Genomic DNA, 18,440 nt, shown 5'->3' with positions numbered 1-18,440 from the left:
CAGCCGAGGGCCACAGACCCCAGGGCACAGAAGCCATGCCAGCACAGAGAAGCAGCCAGCAGGGACCAGGCACCTCCTTCACACCCCACCTCACACAGCATCACAAAGCAGAGAGCTGGACATCCCACCACTCACAACCTGGCAAACCCGGCCTTCTTGCTGGGCACAGGGCAGCACGTGGTATCAGCAGGCTTGTTCTCTGCTCACAGGGCTATGGGAAGTCACTGTGCTGGAATCAACCCACTTGTCAACAATTAACCAGGCTTATCAAAAAGCTTCTGACTCCTTCAGCTGCCTCCCTAGAACACACTGCTAGGATAAAGAGTCACAGTGAGCAGGGGGAGGTGGCGGTGGTCCCAGCTGTGCAGAGGGTCCCATTCCTGCCAGTCACCTGCTGCTCAGTGCCCCAGGGCTCCCTCCGGGAACACCTGAGTGCTTGTACAAAATCCTGTTGACATCTTGGCTAACTCAAGGGAGTCAGTAGCAGCAGGGAGACATTTGGAAGCTTTATTTAAAACCCTATTATATCAACAAGGGTCTGCCATGGAACTTTTGGAGTTTATGAATACTTATTATAGCATATTCACATAAACAGGAAACAGATTCACAAGAGCCGATCATGTGTTTACATTATGCAGACTGTTACTAAAGACCTGTACACAGGATATTATTAAATGCCCAAAGGGGGCTGCTGATGTTTGGTGATTTTCTTAAAATCAGCAAACCCTATTTCAGAGTTCTTGACAATCTGTGCACTGTGGGGCTCCCGCAGGCACATCTCATTACTTGCCCTAACCTGGCAGTGGCTCACACTCAAGGCAGTGTCAAAAGCCCACCGTGAGCGAGACCCCTCTGTTCATGGGAGGCTGGGATCTGCCAGCAAGAGGCAGGGACTATGTGGGACCTTGCCTGGAAAGCTCACCTCGAACCTCAGCCCACTACAAGCCCACTACAGCCATGGGGCAGTGTGGGGAAAACAAAACCCTTACACACCCAGCAAGAAGAGGAAGACGGGCCATCGTGCCAGCGAGCTGCACAGCTCACCCCAAAGACAACTCTGATACCAACGGAGGACAGGTCCCAGGCATGGCGACATGCAGACATCTGTGCATGTGGAAGTGGAGAGCCCAAACCCTCACCCCATGCCACGACACGTGGTGGGAGCTGACTGCTTTGCCCTAATGCTGCTGCTGTTTCTTACTGGGGAACAGTGCCTGGCCACAACTACATGTGTGTGAAGCATAGCCTGACTGAGTTAAAATCCACAGCCCCAGGCCTGGCACGGTGGCCTAGCAGCTAAAGTCCTCACCTTGAACGAGCCAGGATCTCATATGGGCACCCATTCTAATCCCAGCAGTCCCTCTTCCCATCCAACTCCCTGCCTGGGGCCTGGGAAAGCAGTAGAGGATGATCCAAAGCCTTGAAATCCTGCACCCACGTGGGAGACCTGGAAAAGGCTCCTGGCTCCTGACTTCAGATTGGCTCAATCTTCTCCCTACTCACTGAGTTCCCCTGTATCATTGCTATAGTATAATTCTTCATACACAGTCGTATGTCCACCATTGCGGCATGGACAATGGCAGAGAGTCCAGCATCCTATTGTCAAGATATAGTTGACAGTTTCATTGGAAGTTCATCTTTGTCTGGAAGTAGAGATGCATACTGCATTGTATCCTCACATCCGTGTATGACAGTCTCCATTGCACAGTTACAATACATCCCCTTAAGTGAAAAGCCACAATACAAAATCAACAACAGGAAGAAAAAAAAGGAATTAAAAACGACAAAGTTAAATAACATGCTACTATATCTCATGGATTTTGATTTTTTTTTTTTTAGTTCCATCTCTTCAAAACACTGTTTCTCATTAAATTCTTCACTGACTCACATCATACAGCAGCATCATTTTCTTCAAGAAGATTCTTGACTTTCTTTTTCATAAAAAAATAAATTTAAAAAAAAATCCACAGCCCCACTGAGCAAACTGAGCCCCTTCACCAGTGTGTGCACTGAGGCCAGGGCTCAGGGCAGTCCCACTGGCTGCAGCCCTTAGCTCCTGCCCAGCTCACACTGCCCACTGCCAGAGGCCCCAGCGCCCAGCCCAAGTGCAGCCAAGCACGGCTAAGCCTCCAGGGAACACAGTCTTAGGAACTAGAAACCCACACAAAATCTTTTCTTCATGGACAGGAAAATAAATGAATTACACAACTGCTTCCCAGAAATAAATTCTGTTGTTGCCGTGTAAAAGTCGCCTCCCATGCTGAGCTGCATGGCCATGGGAAAGTGACCTAAGCCCTCAGAGGCTGCAGGTGTGCATCCGTGTGTGTGGGCACTGACACCTGTTAGTGCTGGCTCAACAGGGCCATGGGGACCAACACGGCCATGGCGACCAACACGGCATCCACCCCAAGCGAGAAGCTCTGTGCACTGGTGGGATGAAGGCAGCATGGGCACTTCCGTCCGGGGCACTACACAGTGGGCATGACCTCAGAGCCGTGCCTGAGTCAATGCACAGACACAACCACCGTCTCATGCATGGTGGGAGCAGTGACAACCAGAGCTGCCCTGACGTCCACCGGCACCAGCACCATGTGCAGCGGCCAATTGTGCCAAAGACAATGTCTCCGAAACCCCGTAGGGCCCACTAACCTGTCTTCGTGTCCCGAGGATTAACCAAGACCAGAAGTTTCTGTTGTGGGTCATCACGGTACACAGTGCGAAGGCAAATGGATGCAGCCTCAAGCTTCACCTGCAAAGACACCGGAATAAGCATTCACTTTCTCCTCGTGCTAGGGGCACAGGAAGCTGCTTACCAACACAGAACACTACTACACAGAATTCAATCTGACAGGACGCAGGCAACATAAAAACAGAAGCCCCACCCATTCTAACACCAGCAGAGCAGAGGAGCCACAAAAGCCCTGCCCACACTCGTCTGTCCTTCTAGGCGCATGCTGCTTAAACACGTGTTCTGTCACCACACGCTTCCACTCCTAACAGCCATCTCTCCTATTCCTAAGGCCCCAGCCTACCAAAGCGGAGAGCCATCTGCAGCACACACCTGCTGGGGCAGCCTCCACGTCCACCCATTCTAGCTTTATGGAAATAGCTAGTGTGTCCACCCTTGCCCAAGGGCTACTCAGGCCACCTGCTGCCCCAGCTCAGAGCCCTGCCAGGCATCACAAGAAATGGACAGTGGGGCCAATGTGTATGAGGTAGCCACCTGCAAGGCCAGCATACTATAGGAATGCCTGCTGTTCAACTTCTGATCCAGCTCCCTGCTAATGTGGTTGGGGAAGGGAGGAAACTGCCCAGTCTTGCCTCCAGCACTGGGATCAAAGTCCTCTTTGTGCCCACGATACCCTCAGCAACCAGCTTCCTGAGCAGAGTGTGAGAGGATAAAAAGACGCCACAGTTGAGCTAAGCAGGCATTTGGCTTGTGGACAGCCCTCGCATGTTCAGAGAATTACCAAATCCAAAGAGCTGCTGCTCCTGAAGCAGGCATCCCCTGCCGGAGCACTAGTTTGATCTCAGCACAGCTGCTTCCAACCCAGCTCCCTGCCAATGCGCCTGCAGGCAGCAGACGATGGCCCATGTACTCAGGGCCTGCACCCAGACCCAACACAGCTCCCTGCCAATGCGCCTGCAGGCAGCAGACGATGGCCCATGTACTCAGGGCCTGCACCCAGACCCAACACAGCTCCCTGCCAATGTGCCTGCAGGCAGCAGACGACGGCCCATGTACTCAGGGCCTGCACCCACACCCGACGGAGCACTGGCTCCTGGCCTCAGCACAGCTTGAACACATGCTTGGCCCTGACTGTTCAGGCCATTTGGGGAGTAAACCACCAAATGAAAGATTTCTCTCTTTTTCTTTGCATCTCCCTCTCTCTGATGTTTTGTCTTTCGAGTAAATAAAACTTTTTTTTAAAGATTTTATTATTATTGGAAAGCCGGATATACAGAGAGGAGGAGGAGAGACAGAGAGGAAGATCTTCCATCCGATGTTTCACTCCCCAAGTGAGCCGCAACGGGCCAGTACGCGCCAATCCGATGCCGGGAACCTGGAGCCTCTTCCAGGTCTCCCACGCGGGTGCAGGGTCCCAAAGCTTTGGGCCGTCCTCTCCTGCTTTTCCAGGCCACAAGCAGGGAGCTGGATGGGAAGTGGAGCTGCCAGGATTAGAACCGGCGTCCATATGGGATCCCGGGGCTCTCAAGGAGAGGACTTTAGCCGCTAGACCATTCCGCCGGGACCGAGTAAATAAAACTTTAAAAGCAATCGTGACATCCATGAGTGTCCTGGCACCCTTCCAACCCCAAGTCACCATAACGCAGAGACCTGGCCTGGGCTCCTACAGAAGTTGCGAGCAGCGTGTCCATCCCTGACTTGTCTACTTAAGGCCAAACATCAGCCCAACTCAGACATGTGCCTATCAAAGTCCATGCTGGAGTGGCTCCACGAGGGGAGCTGCTCCCATCCCAATACCACCTGCTCCCGGGCAGAAGCCAAAGGATTTTTCTAGAAGACATTCCGTCTGCAGAAACAGAAGGTGGGAATGTTCCAATCACACTAACACAGCTTAACTTCAGCACCATCTCACCATGTTTAACCACCGCTCACCTAGCACTCCATTCGCCGCCTACTGGTCTCTACAGCAAGAAGTCCATCAGCACGGGCGGCCGCACCTGAAACTCTTCAGGGCTGTATCCGACCCACACTCCCACCAGCCCTGCAGCCCCAGCCCCCCCTTGACCTTGGCCTTAAGTGCCGAAAGGAGGCTTGCTCTCTTTTCCAGCTTCACAGTCAGTAGGGGACTCCGTGTACCTCTCAAGGAGGGAGGAGTCCAGGCTTCTCTTCCAACCTGTGGTGCTCTTGGAGTACTCCCTCCACCAGACCTCCCAGAGCTGTCCATCACCAACCTGCTCCCCAGTGGGAAGGCACAACACTGCAGGGGGCACTTCAGCACTGTCCCTGAGAGAGGCGTAGCATGCCAGGGCTGCTTCCCGATGGCCCTCAGGGTCATCTTTCAAGATGTCCACTGGGTATCCACCTGCTAGGAAAGGTAGGGGAAAGGACAGGATAGGACATTAGTTTAATTATCTAATTAAGGGAGACGCTTATTTTCTAAAGATTAAAAACTGCATATTGAATTATTGCTTTGGAAATCAAAAATTGGGTCTGGTACAATGACTTAATTGGCTAATCCTTCCGCTTCAAGCACCAGGATCCCATATGGGTACCAATTCGTGCCCTAGCTGTTCCACTTCCCATCCAGCTCTGTCTGTGGCCCAAGAAAGCAGAGGGGGATGGCGCAAAGCCTTGGGACCCTGCAGCCGTGTGGGAGACCCAGAAGAAGCTCCTGGCTCCTGGCTTTGGATCAGATCAGCTCTGACTTTTGCAGCCATTTGGGGATAAACCAGTTGATACAATATCTTTGTCTCTTCTCTCTGTAAATCTGTATTTCCAATAAAAATAAATCTTTTTCTTTTTTCTAAAAAAAAGGAAATCAAAAATCATCAACTTTTGAAAAAGGAAAAAAAGCTCTTGAGAAGGCAGAGAGACAGTGGGAGTCACCGCTGAGGGCTACAGCGGCACACGCTGCAGACAGGCACTGCGAGAACCGGCCACACGTAACCTCCCTGCCGTCCACCAACTTCCCAGGCACTTCAGCAGGGTGGGCACAGGGGCCCCGGGGCCCAGAGAGCTGAGGCCAGCCCTGGCCACACCCAGCTGGAGTGGTCCCCTATGCTGCTCCTTCCGCTTTGACTGGGCTACACAGCTGCCGTGGACTACAGACTCGGGGCCACACACACAGGCTGTTTTATACATTGATGACTACATACTCCCCAGCGTCTCTCATCGCCACACTTTGGAAGGAAAGATTAAATCCTTGAGTCATCAAACAGCAACCAGTTCAGCCCGGAAGCAGTAGCCAGCTCTCCCTCTGCGGTGACTGAAGACCGCTGCCAGCCTCTGGCTGGCATGTTCCTGCCTCGTTCTGCGTTCTCTAGAGCCTGCCTCCACTTTGATTCTGCCTTGAACCCTCCCTCGGGTCCCTCCATGTTGGTGCCAAAACTGCACTGGACACACAGAGTGGGACCCAGCAGAGCAAACACATTCTCCACTGTTCAGTCCTTCCAAAGCAGGTGAGCATGGATCCGCACAGGTGAGCATGGTGTGGGTTAAACCACCACTTGCAATGCTGCATTGCATATCAAGGTGCTAACATGAGTCCAGGATGCTGCCCTTCTGATCCAGTTCCCCGTCCATGACCTGAGAATGCCACAGACTACAGCTCAAATGACTGGGCCCCCACAGCAGAGCCTGGATAGAGGTCCTGGACCTTGGCTGCCCCTGCCCAGTTCCAGCTGCTGCGGACATCCGGAGAGTGACCCAGCAGACGGAAGATTCCCCTCTCCCACTGTTATTCTGCCTTGAAAATAAGTGACTAAATAAATCCTTTCAAAAAGGCACTACAACAAATACACAAAAATCCATGTTCCAGATAAAGACATAAAGAATGAACCGCCTGTGTACTGCCAGAGGCATGTATGTGATGAACTTGGGCCAGATTGCTGGAACAGGGACAAGTTCAGCCGCCAGCAGTGCAGTGACCAGCTGGGCGGTGATGACTCTGACCACGGCCCCGGATGCTCCACGGGGGGTCTGACGTGCTGGTACTGGGCAGCACGGGGGAGGCTACAGACAGTGGCTCAAGTACTGAGGTCCCATCCACCCATACAGGAGACCCCAATTTGGTTCCCACTTCCTGCACATGGTCTGATTTGACTCTGGCTTTGGTCAATCATTCAGACAATAAACCAGTGCGTAGAAAATTTCTCTGTATCTCTGTCTCCATGTGATTTTTAAAGACTGACTTACTCAAAAGGCAGAGCTGGAGAGAGTGAGCTCTCCCGTGCACTGCTTCCCTCTGGGGCCGGACCAGGCCAAGGTCAGGTGCTTTCTCCAGGTCACCCATGTGGGTACCCAGGCTATCCTCTGCTGCTTTCCCAGGGGCATTACCAGGGAGCTGGATCGAAAGTGGGGTCTCAGTGGAGCCCACATGGCATGCCGGCACTGTAGGCCAGAGCATAACCTGCTGTTAAAAGCACCAGCCCTTCTGCCTTTTGAATAAAACTAAACGAAATAAATAGAATTTTAACTATAAATAAAAGACTGAGCCTCCATGCAGCCAAGACATTGTGCTGTAGAAGACACAGCACAGGGGTGTGTGCCTGTGTATGCGTCCAGCCGCCCACACTCCCACACAAGCAGATGAGGACTCCTCCCAGGTAATGACTGTGCCCTCCACCCCGGGCCTACCTGCTGCTCCCTCAACCAACAGTGGCATCATGCCCTACCAGAGACCACTTCACATCTGCCCTGGAGCCCAGCTCAGAGGCATCCACTCTTTCTGGCCATCACAGGCAAGTTCACTGTCAGGGACCCTGGCACCTTCTTGCAGCCTCTGGCCACACCCTCTCCTGCACTCTGTGCCCTGCAGTCACCGGTTCAAGCCATGGCGGCAGCAGCAGCCAGCCAGCCTTTCCTGGGCTCCACAGGCCCCTCCTCTCATTGATCCTACCTAACCTACTTGACAGAGAAGGAAATGGAGGCCCCCGACAACAACATGTGGTGGCAGGCAGACACCAGGTCAAAATCCAGGTGGGGAGCTACCCACTGTCCAAGGCTCACCCAGGCAGAGCCCTCTCCAGCCCCACAGCCTGCCCTAAAGCGCCTAGTGGGCTCCAGTTTCCCTGCTGCAGGCTCATCCCCCAGCCTCCATGCTCGCGGCCATGTAGCTACAACCAGCTCTCTTGGAAGCCACTCAGGGCCCACTGGGTCCTGCGTTCAGATCCCATCTCACCCTAGGACAGAGCTCATTAACACATGGGTCCCCACACCACGTGCGTCACACCCAATCCAAGTACAGTAACAGCTCTGGGCCCCTCTGCCAAGTCACTGAGTGGTAAGCTGGGGAGAGGTGGCTCGCAGAGGACCCCTAGCGACAGGGTTGCTCCCTACAGGCGGGGGAAGAGCCTGGGTGTGGCTGAGATCAGACAGCTGGAGGGTGCTCCACCCTGGGCACCTGGTCCTGCCGACACTGTGCCAACTCCTGCTGATGCCTGTGGCCTCTCACTACGCCTCTAGGGCCAGTGGTTCAAGCAGCAGATAGAGGCCCCACCTGGACTCTGACTCTGGTGCTAGAAGACAATTCTGTTCAGCTCCAGGCAAGGCTGGCAAGAGAGAACCCCCCCAGGAGGCTCTACCGGCAGAGCAGCTCTTCACACCCCCAGAGCAGAAGGTGAGGCAAACACTAGGATATTTTTGTTGTTTTTTGAAGAGCACCTGATTGCCAAATCTAAGAAAAGATTTGTTCGTTTTTTTTTTTTCTAAAAAGTTGGAAGGCAACATATAGAATATGTTGGAATCTTGCAAAGCTGCCAGGGAAGGAGGGGGCGCTGGCTGGAGGCTTGCAGGTGGTGGTGGTGAGCGCAGCTTCTCTGACTGACGGGCAGCCACTGCTCTGTCGTCGCATACTTAGCACTGGCCAACTCGCAACTTGTCACAGCCGTGGCTGAGAATAGAACACTTGTCCTAAATTGAAGAAGGTAAAATGTGCAGATGACTTGATGTGTCACCCACACAGAGGTTTATGGAATCGAACCTACGCATTAACACAAAGGTCATTTCATCAGAACATGTGTGCCTCGATGCTTTCAGGCAAATTGCTTTCTCCTAATGAACCTTTCCAAGGGACACAAGGAGGGACTCTCACCCACGGTCCCTTCTGCATTGAAGGAGGTGTCGCAGGGTAGGGACAAATTTGGATTGCATGGGAGGCAGACAGGGGAATCTGAGACACCTCAGGTATCTGCTTCCTTCTATGCAAAGCTCAAACTGTCCCCACCTCGACCTCAAGCCATCCCAGGCCACATGGTCACTGTCTGAGTTCTGGTCTAGCCTGGACCTCTACGTGGAAGGAAGCGGACAGTGACACACACATACCACAACACCGCTTGACTCCTGAACTGACCAAGAACGTGGGAAAACACCAGGCTCCAGTGTCAGCTGGGCATACGTGCTGCAGCCAGAAGCAGGGGCGGGGGGGAACCCTGTGGGGAGCGTTGTCCACTGAGCCACACCCAGCACAGGGAGGAGGAGAAAGCCAAGCCCTCCTCACCATGACACTGCCACTCACTGGTTCCCAGACTGACCTTTCTCCCAACGGGCCTGAGAACATGATGATTACAGAACCATAGAAACACTCCGCCAAAAAGTCACGTCCCCACAGGTGCATTGACTTCTAACAACAAAACCACAGAGCAAACGACCATAGGTTTCTGCTCCTCAAGCCAGACTCTGTGCAAAGCCAGGAGGAGTGCCTAAGCACACAGGTCCTCCTCTACCCAGCCCAGTTCCTGATCAAGTTGGAGCCCACCATGTACAAGAAGACCTCAAACGTTTGTCGGAACCGGTCTTTGCAGCAGCGGGTCAAGCCGCCACGTGATGTCGACATTGCACGTGGATGGTGATTCAAAAGTCCCAGCTGCTCCACGTCCTATCCAGCTCCCTGCCAAAGGCCTGGGAAAAGCACCAGAAGATGGCCCAAGTGTGTGTTCCCTGCCACCTCCTGGGAAAACCTGGATTAAGCGCCTACCTCCTTGCTTTGGTGTGACTCAGCCTTGTGTGCTGTGACCACATGGTGTGAGTGAACCAATGGATGGAAGGTCGGTCTCTCTCTCTCTCTCTCTCTCTCTTTCTCTCTGTATAATTCTGACTTTCAAATAAATAAAATGTTTTTAAAGTTTGGGAAATAGAAAAAAAAGTTCGGGAAATGGGGGTCCGGCGCAATGCCTTACATGCGCCCTGCAGTGGCTCATGTCCTGGCTCTTCCACATCCTTCCAGCTCCCAGCTTGTGGCCTGGGAAAGCAGTAGAGAATGACCCACAGCCTTGGATCCTGCACCTGCTTGGGAGACCTGAAAAAAGCCCCTGGCTCCAGGTCAGCTCAGCTCTGGCTGTTACAGCCCCTGGGGGAGTGAATCAGCATACAGAAGAGCTTTCTATCTCTCCTTCTTTGTATATTTGCCTTCCCATTTAAAAAAAAAATCTTTTTAAAAAAAAGTTTGGGAAATAGAATTAAAATCTGTTTGATTTTTTACATTTATGCATAATTTTATACATGATTCATTTTTCAACTCTTTGAAGACCTCTTGTACGCATGGGTCTTGATTTCTTTTGCACAAAATAAGCCCATCTTTTCACTCCATTTTCCATGAACATTCTGGAGTACCCTCCTGCTTAGATTCGGTCAGAAACACCGCACTCAGAGAATGGATGGAACTGAATGGGTTTCTCTTCCACCTGGATGATGACTGACTTAGGCAAAGGCAGTTGCTTGTAGGTCATCGGAAACACGCTGCTGTAGCTGCATTCTACGAAGGGCACTGCACTCATCAGGGGACACACAGGAGATGAGGGAAGGGCCTGCAGAATATTAACATTTACATCAAGATGAGCCCCGGCTCGGTTGTGAACTGAGGAACAAGACGCCCGGAACCTTATGTCTTCCACCAGGGCTATTTCTGAGGTACCCAATGAGAGACCAAGTATCAGGAGTAAACAGCAGGGGTCCTTGTTTTAAAGGTACTCTGTACACCTGACCGCTGCACGGAGCTCTCTGGTTCACAAATGGCTTCCATGACTCCTAGCCTTGCCTGGAACAGACACCCACCCTCTGAATGCCATCAAGCAGAGGGAATCGGCGCCGTTCCTCAGCTGTGGCTTCAGGCTCGAAGCTGGGAAGGGGCTGAGCTTCATTCCCAGATCCTGCCAGTTGCAGCAAAGCCTTCTAGTGGCGCGTGCCCAGATAGCACATGCTGTGCAAGCGGCAGCGAGCGATGGAAAGAGAATTGTTGATGATGTCACTGAACTCGTCAGCCCACCTTCACAGCAGCACCTGCTCACCAAAGTCCAAAGCACCTGAATGTCGGTGACAGATGGGAGGGAACTCTGCCACCTGCCACAGCATGGCGGCCTCTTGGCAACTCCACACTAAGTGAAGCAAGCCAGCCATGAAAAGGCAAACACTGTATGACTCCTCTCACGTGAGGCACCTACAACAGTCAAGTTCACGGAGGATAAAAGTGCACATACGCCCAGGAGCAGGGGAAGGAGGAGTGGAGAGTGTTGGTGAATGGCACAGAGTTTCAGTTCAGGAGCGTGCCAAAGCCCTGGAGCTGAATAGTGACAACAGTGGCACAGCACGGGGAGTGTGCTTAATGCCACTGAATTGCACATCTGAATGGCGATGATGTTTAATTTCATGTTCAACGTGACTTTACAAGGAAAGTAGACTAATTCTTAAAACACTATCTGGTCCCTGCCTTAAAGAGATTTTCATTTTTCTGATTTTAGGGAAAAAAACTGTTATTTGGTTGGAAGGCAGAGCTAAAGGCAGGTGGGCTGGGGCGGTGGGGAGAGAGAAACAGAAAGCTCGCACCTACAAGTTCATTCCGTTATGAATGCAACCACCGGGGCTGGGTTGGTCGAAGCCAGAAGCCTGGAGCTTCGTCCAGGCCTCCCACACGGGGGCCCAACCCTTGGGCCACCTTCTGCTGCTTTCCCAGGATATTATCATGAAGCTGGATCAGAAATGGAGCAGCCATTTCTTGAGCAGGACTCCATGAGGTGCCGATGTGGTATGCTGGCACTGCATGTGCAAGTTTAACTTCATCGCACAAAGTTTTTGGTTTGGGGGTTCTATCTTTCATAAGGAACACGTGGTACATCTCCTGGATTTCCTTGACTGACCTAAGTGTGGTAAAACATATGTAACATTTCCTCTTTTCAAATTTCTTATTTTTCATTTGAAAGACGAATACAGATGGAAAAAAATCTTCTATTGCTGGTTCACCCCCCAAATGCCCGCTACAGCCATATCTGGGCCAGACAAAAGTCAAGAGCCTGGAATTCAATCCAAGCTTCCCATGTGGCTGGCAGGACCCCAAGTCCCTGAGCCATCCTCCTTTGCCCCCATCGTACCCATGACCAGGGGGCTGGATCAGACACGGCTAGCCTGCCGTTCTGACACTGGATGCAGCTTCCCAAGCAAGCACTGAACTGCTGCCCAAAACGTGCAGCCCAGCTCACACTTTTATGACACTGAACTACATTCACACTGTTGTTCAACCATGCTACCTCCAGAACATTTTCATGTCTGTCCAGTAATTATTCTTTCCAGCCACTAACTTCCAGGGCCCTGGCCACCACCATCCCACTCTGTCAATCTGATGGCTATCTGGATACTTTGTACAAGTGGACTCAGACAACATTCACTCTCACTTGACTGGTTTATTTCACATAGATAACGTGTTCAAGATCCATATGTGTTGTAGTGTGTATCAGAATTTCCTCTCCTTTTAAGGTTGAATCATATCCCATTATTGGTATTCGACGCCTGGGGTTGGACACGTGTCTTGTTTCCATTGTGACAAATGCTGTGACAAGCAGAGGCGCATACACTCCTGTTCAGAGCCCCACCTTCTGTCCCTGTGGGTGAGCACCCAGAAGCAAGGGCACCGGTCACAGGGCAACCCCACGCTTCACTTCCAGAGGACCCTTCAAACCCTCTGCATGGCAACTCTACCACTGGGCTTTCCTGCCAGCCACGCACAAGGACTCCCTGTTCTCTGGATCGTCGGCAACACCTGTCACCTCCCAGGCTTTCGTATGTAACAGCCATCCTACGGGTGTGAAACGGGATCTCACAGTAGTTGATCTGCGTTTTCCGACTGGCACGTAATGCTGAGCCTCTTTCCACGTGCCTATCTTCTACAGAGAATGTCCTCAAGTCCCTTCTGGAAAGCTTGCAGAAAGCGGCAAGCTAGGCACTAGAGAGCTAGTGTGTGCAGAGCCCCTCCTTCCTACCTAGCACAAAGCTATAAGAAACCCAATCCCAGGTGGTTCCAAGGGTTGGAGCAGCCAATGACAACAGCCCAGATTGGAGATACAGCGACAACAGCAGAGAGATGCACACTTGAGCCAGGTTTTGGCCATGGGTGCCCAGGAGACGCCAGGCGGCCTTCTGCTATCACTGCCCCTCCCAGGTCACATCAGTGAGCTCAGACTGTGACGGATTTCAAAACTGGAAAGAGCCTGTTAGCCTCTTAACATTCCCAGAGGATTCGACTGATGAACCTGCCAACAGAGGAACGCAACCACACCCCTCCAAAGTGCCTGAGTCCAGTGTCAGGCCCGGCTCTGACCCCCGTTTCCCATCAGTGCAGATCGAGGGAAGAAACACCGATGGTTCGAGTTAACTGGGTCCTTGTCACTCAGGTGGGAAGCCTGGATCGGATGCCCAGCTCCTGGCTGTGGCCTCAGCCTGGCCAGGTGGTTGCAGGCACTTGGGGAGGGAACCAGCAAATGGGAGTTCAATCAATTGATCTGTCCAGCTCTGTCTCTACTTCTCAAATAGATAAAAAAAATAATACTTAACTTTTAAACATGAAATCTTTTTTCTTAAGATATTACAAACTAAGCTAGTCTGAAAAGGCAGACAAAACTTCCACCCAAGTGTGGCTCTTGTATGCCGGAGTGGAACGTGGCAAGACCCAGTGCATAGTGCCATGACTCTCCCCAGCATGAGCTCACAGTGGGTTCTGGCTGTGGCGGGAGCAGCTACCACCTCCGGATTTGCTCAGCCCTGACCTCAGACGAAGCACATCACCACGAAAGACGCCGCAAAAACAACAGGCTCAGACCCACCAGGACCACAGACAGTGAGATGATCTGTGGTGTTAAAATGATATTAAATAGGTTAAAAAGATTAAGAACTGGCCAGCGCAGAAGCCTAGAGGCTAACGTCCTCACCTTACATGCACCAGGATCTCATATGGACGCCCGTTCTAATCCCGGCAGCCCCGCATCCCATCCAGCTCCCCGCTTGTGGCCTGGGAAAGCAGTCAAGCACAGCCCAAAGCCTTGGGACACTGCACCCGTGTGGGAGACCGGAAGAGGCTCCAGACTCCTGGATTCGGATCGGTTCAGCTCCAGCCACTGCGCCCACTTGGAGGTGAATCAGCAGGCAGAATATCTTTCTTTCTATCCTCCTCTTTGTATATCTGACTTCACAATAAAAAAAAAAAATCTTTAAAAAAAGAATTTCAAAAACCAAGATTTTTCTAACTGACCAGTAAAATTTTAAATGGAATAAAAATGAAACTTCTAGAAATAAATGTCTCAAACAACTGAGAGCTGGAAACGCATTTGAAGGAGTTACGCAGTAGAGAAGACACAGCTGGAAACCGTGAAGGGTGGGGTAAAGCAATGCGACAGTACAGAGACGAGGCCCCAGGACAGTAACACTGAACATCATGCAGGGGGAAGAAGAGCCAAGATTGGAAGAAACAACGGTTGAAAGTTTCCCCAAATGTCAGATTTGGAAACTCCTTCAGATTCTGGAATCCCAACCAATCCTCAAAAGCAGGGAAAAGAACAAGAAACATGCCTTACTAACCCACTGCAGTCCAGGCACAACACACGCAATGATGGCCATGGTGGCAGCTGGAAAGCAAAGGGCAGAGCCTTGGCATGCAGCAGGCGGTGGACTGGAGCTGCCGTCTCAGGAACAGCCAGGAGGCGGCGGAATGCCACGTCCCATGTGATAGCCTAGCAAAAGTGACTTCCAAGAATGTGGGTAAAATGCAGGAATATTTAGCCAAACAAAATCTAGATGGGAGGGGGTTATTCCTAAAGGATATACAAGTGGAAGGAGGATGACCCCAGGGAGAGGCAGGGATAGTCCGGGAGGAGTGCACCAGGGAAAACCCACAGCCACCATCTCAGCACGGCCACAGAAGCGTCGGGAGCAGCAGTCAAGCCATCTGGGACACTGGCACCTGCCTCACAGTCCCTGGACGCAAGTCCCGGTCTGCTCTCTGATAACGCAGACCTGAGTGGCCCCGGGGCATGGCTCATGTAGGGACATCCCTGCCACCATGTGGGAGGTTGACCTTGGCTCCTCCTAGCTTCTGACCTGACCCAGTCCTGGGGGAATAGGCATTTAGGAAAAGGCCACCAAATGGACATTCTCTCTCCTCTCTTTTTCTCACTCTCTCTCCCTCTGAAATAAATACACTTTTTTTAAGATTTATTTATTTTTATTACAAAGTCAGATATACAGAGAGGAGGAGAGACAGAGAGGAAGATCTTCCTTCCAATGATTCACTCTCCAAGTGACTGCAATGGCCGGTGCTGTGCTGATCCGAAGCCAGGAACCTGGAGCCTCTTCCAGGCCTCCCACGTGGGTGCAGGGTCCCAAAGCTTTGGGCCGTCCTCTCCTGCTTCCCAGGCCACAAGTAGGGAGCTGGATGGGAAGTGGAGCTGCTGGGATTAGAACCGGCACCCATATGGGATCCCGGGGCTCTCAAGGAGAGGACTTTAGCAGCTAGGCCACGCCGCCGGGCTCTAAAATAAATATAATTTACAAAGCATAGCTGCCCATTGCTGCCCATACAAAATAAAACAAGTAAAAAAGTGCCTTGCAAAGCTAAGGAACTACAACGAAGCTGTGGAGCAGCATCCAGGGAGCCCAGGGCTGGCAAGGAAGACCTGGAGGACAAGTTAGAGTTCAATAAGCACATCAACATGTCCAACCTGGAAAGGAACAGAACACAGATACTAAATTCCAAAAGACGACAGAGAAAAACGGATCTGGGTTGAGGTGGGGAGAAATCTTGATTAATTCAGAAGCGCAAGACAAGCCACAGGTGACTACATTTAATCGTTACCACTGAAAGCAGATACCCCTAAGCCATTCCTAGACAGAGCTTTCGCAGAACAAAGTTTGTTTTCGTGTTTTCATGACATTGTATTTTAGTAACATAATTTAATATTCGTGGGTTTTGAGACCAACACAAATAAAGCAATACTTCTACTACACAGCTTTAAGAAGTTTGCTTCACAGGATGCTGCAGCAGCCCAATCCAAGTGTGGCCAGGGGAAGCACATTGCACTAGTCACTTGCTGGGAAACAGGTCCAAACCAGCAACTGCCTGTCCCTCACTGCTTGACCGCAAACATCCACAGGCCACTTTCGGCCAAGGCCAGCTGCCGCTGCGTGCCACACGGGGAGGGGCGCCGCACAGCCACCTCCCAAGCACTTCACCCCAAAGGCCAGACCTGGGGGCTCTGGTTGGGGTCAATTTCAACAACTGCACAGGAGAAATGGGTACACTTCTCTGTTCACAGAAGTCATGGGTGGAGACTAGTACATTCTTCTAAATTTCAGCAAATGCTCTAGGCGAGCTGAGCAAAGGGAGTCCCCCCTCCACCGCCACACAGAGCAAGGACCTCTCCTTTTGTCCTCACCATAGCTCAGCCTCAAGCCCCTCTTCCCCCACAGAGGGGGGTGCTAGTAGCCCCCAGGCTGCCTGTCAGGTTCTGAAGGAGCAATGAACCTGGGGTCAGGTGTCTGCTCCTGGACTGTCAACAGGCGTGGGGTGAGGCAGGGAAAGGAGACCTCACCTGGACACAGCGATGCAAAGGCCTGGCCATAGCTGGGCTCCTGGGAGCACAGGGGGTGAAAGGGGACACGCCTGGATTCCAGCAGACAGCGGCCTTCACCTGCATGCTGGCCTTCCATGCCATGCCCCCAGCTCACTGACCACTGGTCTGGGCAAAGCCAGGCCACAGTGAGAACAGGGCTTCTAGAAGGCATGGTGTCTCAACTATAGCCTCTGCACCTCCAAAATCCTTGTCCAAGGCCCTTGACCTTCACCTGGTGCTGGCAGTCACCACAGGCACAGGCAACCAGAGCCGCACTCTGACCTAAAGTCGCAGGACCACCACGGCAGCCGCCTGGTGCTTGGGCTCCTGCCTGAGGCTTGCTGCGGTGGCACCAAGCCGGTGACACAGCTCCTGCACACTGACTTCACAGTGCTGAGACACACAGCACATCAGAGCAGGCACAAGCAAAGCCACCACACCAGGGCTCCAAAGGTCAGGGAGCGAGCACGCATGCCCATTCCCCTCACTCCACCATCCCACGTGCTGGCCGCCAGGGCATTGCCCCATCTCATGAGGCCACGGCAGGCCACTTGGAGAGCGGCCACCAGCGGCCCATGGCCCAGCTCAGTGCCAACGGAGAGGACAAGGTCTCTCTCGCACAGATACCACCACACAGCAAGGAATCGCCACCCAGGCAAGGCACCCCCATCCTTCCAGGATCCCCATCCTGGCTGGCCAACTCCCCCACAGGGCTCCGGCCCAGGCATCCAGCTGCTCTCCTCTCCACTCAGCAGGTCCCCACAAAGCCCAGGGCAGACAGTGCCCTTTCTGGAATTCTCTCCCTCAGCTCCTCCCACCCTGTTACTTGCTCAGCTAGCAGCTGGTGTTTCTGACCCTGGGAGGCAGCAGGCAAACCCTGCAAGCTTTAGGATGGCTCTCCGTTTCCAGGAGGTGAGGAACCATTGCTTTTCCCGAGAGCATGGGCATCAGGACCCGTGAAGCAGAGGTTTGGAGGGAGCCTTCTGCCGGGGTGTCACTCCCAGGTGAAGGGGGAGGCAGCCGGCACCTCCTGGGTAGTAAGGCGGCATTGGGGGTGCACGCGGGCAAGTCCCACTCTTGCTCCCGCAGGCTCCAGCTTTCTATGGCGGGCCCAAAGGGGCTCGGCTGGGGCCTACTCCTCCTCCAGAAGCCAAGACCAGGCTCTCTCCGCCTCTCCCCTGGTTGGAAGGTGGAGTTACACAGAGACAGGAGAGACTCTTCCGCCTCCAGGGCTGCCCCAATTCCATCCACCTGGGTCTCCCAGGCCGGAGCCGCTGGGCATGGGGGACTGGGGCACCCCTTGTGGATTCTGGGCCTTCCAGGCTGGCGTCGTCTGGGGTGCGGGGTGGTCACCGTTCCTATGCCCAGACAAGGCTCCGGGTGCTCGTTCACGCCGGCCAGTAACCCGGACCCGACGGCGGGGAGAAGCCGCGGCCTGGGCTGGTCGCCCAGCCGCCCTCGACCCTCTCCTTCCCTTCGCCCAGGACAAAGGCTCCGGGTCTGCGGGGTGGCCCCCCGCCAGCCCGCCCAGGGTGAGCGCCACACGGAGCCTTCGGGCCCGCACAGCCGTCGGAACCCGAGCCGCGGGCGCGGAGTCCGTGGCCAGCGCTCCCCTTACCTGCCGCTCCGCAGACGGCCTGCACCTCCATGCTCGGCTCTCCGCGCGCGGCGCTGGGCGCTTGCCACTGCCTCCGGGCGTCGCCCTCCCCGCCCCGTCGCCAGGCGTCCAGCCCCCTGGGGTGCCGCTCCACCTGGCGCTGACCCTGCCTCTGCCTTATTCCCCCAGCTTCCAGCCCCCAGGGCCCCGCCGCTCCTGCTTCAGGTACAGTTGAACTTCCTGTCCCTTTTCACCTCCTCCACGCAGTCCCCTGGGCCTGCCCGGGTCA

General features: G+C 53.3%; 1 protein-coding gene across 2 annotated transcripts in view; it reads right to left on the bottom strand.

Moving 5' to 3' along the window:
- The window catches only part of FAM169B (Protein), a 54,251-nt gene extending 35,919 nt beyond the window's left edge, over positions 1-18,332 (bottom strand). Inside the window, exons 1-3 of one of the 2 annotated variants that reach the window (XM_058665377.1) lie at positions 18,173-18,332; positions 4,921-5,054; positions 2,650-2,749 (exon numbers count right to left, since the gene is read on the bottom strand). In XM_058665377.1, coding sequence (XP_058521360.1) covers positions 2,650-2,749; positions 4,921-5,054; positions 18,173-18,203 — 265 coding nt within the window. In that variant the 5' untranslated portion in view covers positions 18,204-18,332. The remainder of the gene's footprint in view (positions 1-2,649; positions 2,750-4,920; positions 5,055-18,172) is intronic. The other variant, XM_012929208.2, reaches the window with a different exon arrangement.
- Positions 18,333-18,440: the final 108 nt, after the last annotated feature.

This window comes from Ochotona princeps, chromosome 6 (genome assembly GCF_030435755.1).
Source record: "Ochotona princeps isolate mOchPri1 chromosome 6, mOchPri1.hap1, whole genome shotgun sequence".
Lineage (NCBI taxonomy): Eukaryota > Metazoa > Chordata > Mammalia > Lagomorpha > Ochotonidae > Ochotona > Ochotona princeps.
The sequence above is the reverse complement of the archived record's forward strand: the minus strand, read 5'-3'. Positions and strand labels throughout refer to the sequence as shown.